At 50.7% G+C, this 5000-nt stretch overlaps 1 protein-coding gene across 1 annotated transcript in view; it reads right to left on the reverse strand.

Annotated features, from left to right (window-relative positions):
• cdc27 (cell division cycle 27) overlaps window positions 1-269 on the reverse strand; it is a 13680-nt gene extending 13411 nt beyond the window's left edge. Inside the window, exon 1 of the mRNA XM_083677014.1 lies at window positions 137-269. Coding sequence (XP_083533140.1) covers window positions 137-163 — 27 coding nt within the window. The 5' untranslated portion in view covers window positions 164-269. The remainder of the gene's footprint in view (window positions 1-136) is intronic.
• Between the last annotated feature and the right edge of the window lie 4731 nt (window positions 270-5000).

The raw sequence follows: 5000 nt of genomic DNA on the forward strand, positions 1-5000 counted from the left end.
TAGCTAGCTGGGCCTTCAGGCCTCGGTGTCGAGTAGTGGGTCTGTCCGGCAGGGAGGAAACACCGCTAACCCGAAGACATGCAGCTTCTCCCGCATATGACATCAGTTGCATTCCTATAATAAAGCGTTCCTTCACCTGAACAGGTTCCTGCAGCACCGTCATTCCGTCGTCCGTCTCCTTCTCTCGTCCTCGGTGTGTTTCCCTCTCCTTCAGCTCCGTTCTCACTTCAGGCCAGAACAGCTCCGGAGGTTTCAACACGCCGACCGTTAGCGACCATTCCGAAACCTGCCGAACGCTCCCGAGCAGAGCTCCCGAGCAGAGCCGATCTCACACGGAAACACCCGAATGTCTCCGACAGGACAGCCCTTCTGACGTCACATCACCGGAATACGTAGAAGAAGAAGAAGAAGAAGAAGACTGTTTATTTGTAGGAATGTGATACGTGCACCCGCCCCCCCCCTCGAGACAACACACACGCACTACACCCCCTCTCCGAGACAACACACTGCACCCCCCCCTCTCAGAGACAACACACTGCACCCCCCAAATCCAAGCCAGGCGCCTGCACACTGACACAGTCATGACTGTCACCCTACTCTCAGCCACACACACAGACACACACCACACACACCATACACATACACACACACACACACACACACACACACACAACACACACACACAACACACAACACACAACACACAAACACACACTATCCCTACTCAAATACATAATATTTGACCTTAATGTGACCTGTTGGTGGAGACAGTATCTAACCCATTCACAGCTTTATTAAATATTCAGCCTTGTTGATATGAAAGCATATGAAAACACCATGACCATCATTTCCAAGCAGCATTCACTGTATAGTGTAGCCCTGAACAGAATACACACTCCTTCTGTGTAATAATAATAATAATAATAATAATAATGCATTTTTTGGTATAGTGCTTTTCTCAGTAGACACAACATTCCATGGAGAGAATAAGAATAGACAGATAGATAAAAAGTCAACAATAAAAATAGTTAAAGATTAAAAGCAGGTTTAAAATATGGGTTTTGAGTGTGTAGAACGGGTTTTAAAGACAATACTCAACAGTCAACACCAGAATCATGTGTCTGATAGTTGGACACCAACGTTAGTCAGAGATGACGGTGGAGGTTTGGTGAGCTGGTTCTGTGATGGTCACATTTACAACAAACCTGGTGACATTCCAGGGATGATTTCAGCTGAAGAGGTTAAAGGTCAGAATGGGTCTCAGGTCCGTCTGACAGGATCAATAGTCACTGCTCCATCACTCAACCACCATTCAGAGCAGCTCCCCCCTCCCCCCCTCCCCCTCCCCCCTCCCCCTCCCCCCTCCTCCTCCCCATCCTCTCCTTTCTCCCCCCTCCCCTCTCCTCCCCCCTCCGCGCGGAATATGGCAGACATGTGTGTTGTCTCAGGGGGGGTTGTGCAGTGTGTGGGTGTGTGTGTGTGTGTGTGTGTGTGTGTGTGTGTGTGTGTGTGTGTGTGTGTGTTGTCTCGGGGGGGGGTGCATGTATCACATTCCTACAATTGATGAGAATTAATTGCATATAAACAGCCAAATAAACAGTCTTCTTCTTCTTCCCAAGCCCAAGACTTAAGAATTTCATTGCCAGCGATTGCTCTGTAACTGTTGTGCATATGACAATAAAACCATCTTGAATCTTGAATCTTGAATCTTCCTGCTGCTGGTAGGATGAATCTGAGAGCCTCAGCTGTTCAGCTGTTCCTCCCATAGACATCTGATGAGAGGTCTCAGCTGTTCTGCTGTTCCATAGACATTTGAAAGGAAAAGCAACATTCCTCCTGGACGATAACAAGGCTAACTGGAGAGATTACAATGACTAACCCATGGTTAAGAGATTACCCTCACAGCATAGTCCACCTCTGCGCTGTGCTGTCATACCCCCAGACGACCACCAGGTGGAGCAGGAGAGCCATGCATGTCTGTATGCTCAGGACCACGGGAGAGGTTGAACTGGTTATGGTAATTACTTATATAATATAATATACAATATTAATGGATAATAATATAATAAACAATATCAATTTATAATAATATAACATATAGTATAAATGTATAACATATATAATTGAGATTTTATCTCAATGACACTAATCTCTAATCCCAGAATCTAACAAAGCGACTAACATGGTTAAATAAAGATTAACCATAACCCTCATTATGTAAATACGTTAAACCATAACCTGTTATTTCTATTAACCATAACCCTAACTATTTAAATGACATTAAGTCTGAGCTACAACCCAGGGTTCAGACTACAGCAGCAGGGAATCATGACCTAGTCTCCTGCAGACTCCCTCTCTGCATGGCTGCTGACTGACAGTGTTATCAGAATAAGAACTCAACCTTACCAGCAAATACATCCACTTCATCTCTCATGTATGTCACATAAGGAAACATGAGAGGACTTCCCCAGTTCACGTCTGATCTGAGAAGGAGGAGGAAGAGGAAGAGGAAGAGGAGGAAAAGGAGAATAGACATTTCAACATCACCATGGAGGAGGAGGAGGAGGTAGAGGAGGAAGAAGAGGAGGAGGAGGAGGTGGAGGCAGAGGACTAGGACTAGGACTAGGACTAGGACTGGGGCTGGAACTAGGACTAGGACTAGGACTAGGACTAGGGCTGGGACTAGGACTAGGACTAGGACTAGGACTAGGGCTGGGGCTGGGACTAGGACTAGGACTAGGACTAGGGCTGGGGCTGGGGCTGGGGCTGGGACTAGGACTAGGACTAGGACTAGGACTAGGACTGGGGCTGGGGCTAGGACTAGGACTAGGACTAGGGCTGGGGCTGGGGCTGGGGCTAGGACTAGGACTAGGACTAGGACTGGGGCTGGGGCTGGGACTAGGACTAGGACTAGGGCTGGGGCTGGGGCTGGGGCTAGGACTAGGACTGGGACTAGGACTAGGACTAGGACTAGGGCTGGGGCTGGGGCTAGGACTAGGACTAGGACTAGGACTAGGGCTGGGGCTGGGGCTGGGGCTAGGACTAGGACTAGGACTAGGACTGGGGCTGGGGCTGGGACTAGGACTAGGACTAGGGCTGGGGCTGGGGCTGGGGCTAGGACTAGGACTGGGACTAGGACTAGGACTAGGACTAGGGCTGGGGCTGGGGCTAGGACTAGGACTAGGACTAGGACTAGGGCTGGGGCTGGAGCTGGAGCTGGGGCTGGAAAAGAGAGGAGAGGAGAGGAGAGGGGAGGAGGCGAGGGGAGGAGAGGGGAGGAGGGGAGGGGAGGAGAGGAGAGGAGGGGAGAGGAGGGGAGGAGAGGGGATGAGAGGAGAGGAGAGGAGAGGAGAGGAGAGGAGGGGAGGAGAGGGGAGGAGGCGAGGGGAGGAGGCGAGGGGAGGAGAGGGGAGGAGGGGAGGGGAGGAGAGGAGAGGAGGGGAGGAGAGGGGATGAGAGGAGAGGAGAGGAGAGGAGAGGAGGGGAGGAGAGGGGAGGAGGTGAGGGGAGGAGGCGAGGGGAGGAGAGGAGAGGAGAGGAGAGGAGAGGAGAGGAGAGGAGGGGAGGGGAGGGGAGGAGAGGAGAGGAGAGGAGGGGAGAGGAGGGGAGGGGAGGGGAGGAGTAGTGTGTGTGTGAGAGCTATAACATCAGTGTGTGTTTCAGTCTCATATCAGTGTGGATATCTCTTCTGTTATCAGCACTGAACCATGACCCTGATCCTCCTCTCCTCCTCTCCTCCTCTCCTCCTCTCATCCTCTCCTCCTCTCCTCCTCTCCTCCTCTCCAGATACAAGGTTGAGTGTCTTTGTTCTGTAGATAACAGTCAGAAAAACAGGCCTCTTCTCTGCTCTCTCTGTTTCTAACAAACACTCATCTATTCATCAGAGAACATGTAGGAGAGTCAGGAGGAGGAGGAGGAGGAGGAGGAGGAGGAGGAGGAAGAGGAGGAGGAGGAAGAGGCTGGAGGGACATGGCTCTGATGTTATCTCATTCATGGGTAGTTTTGGCGAGAGATGATTTTCATTTCTCCAGAGAGCAGAAGACCTTCCCGTAGTTAGGGACAACAGTGATGTCATCCCTCTATAAGAAATGCTGCGTTGTGAATAAATCATCTCTCTACATTTACATGTATGACATTTAGCAGATGTCTTTATCCAAAGCGACTTACAACAAATACCTTTGTTTAAGTAAGTGAATCATCTATCAGTCATCATAAGATAAAGTAATCAATGCTCACACCAGGGTTAGGGGTTAGGGGTTAGACACCAGGGTTAGGGGTTAGGGGTTAGACACCAGGGTTAGGGGTTAGGGGTTAGGGGTTAGACACCAGGGTTAGGGGTTAGGGGTTAGACACCAGGGTTAGGGGTTAGGGGTTAGACACCAGGGTTAGGGGTTAGGGGTTAGGGGTTAGGGGTTAGACACCAGGGGCCATAGGCAGTCACAATGCCAGAAGTTGAGAAACTTGTACAGGGAGGGTAGTGGGAGTGAAGAGGTCTCTAGGGTTAGGGTTAGTACAGGGGTTAGGGTTAGTACAGGGAGGGTAGTGGGAGTGAAGAGGTCTCTAGGGTTAGGGTTAGGGTTAGGGTTAGTACAGGGGGGTAGTGGGAGTGAAGAGGTCTCTAGGGTTAGGGTTAGTACAGGGGGGTAGTGGAGATGAAGAGGTCTCTAGGGTTAGGGTTAGGGTTAGTACAGGGGGGTAGTGGGGGTGAAGAGGTCTCTAGGGTTAGGGTTAGTACAGGGGGGTAGTGGGGGTGAAGAGGTCTCTAGGGTTAGGGTTAGTACAGGGGGGTAGTGGGGATGAAGAGGTCTCTAGGGTTAGGGTTAGTACAGGGGGGTAGTGGGGGTGAAGAGGTCTCTAGGGTTAGGGTTAGGGTTAGTACAGGGGGGTAGTGGGGGTGAAGAGGTCTCTAGGGTTAGGGTTAGGGTGAGTACAGGGGGGTAGCAGGGGTGAAGAGGTCTCTAGGGTTAGGGTTAGGGTTAGTACAGGGGGGTAGTGGGGAT

The sequence above is a fragment of the Argentina silus genome, assembly GCF_951799395.1.
Source record: "Argentina silus genome assembly, chromosome: 9".
Classification (NCBI taxonomy): Eukaryota; Metazoa; Chordata; class Actinopteri; order Argentiniformes; family Argentinidae; genus Argentina; species Argentina silus.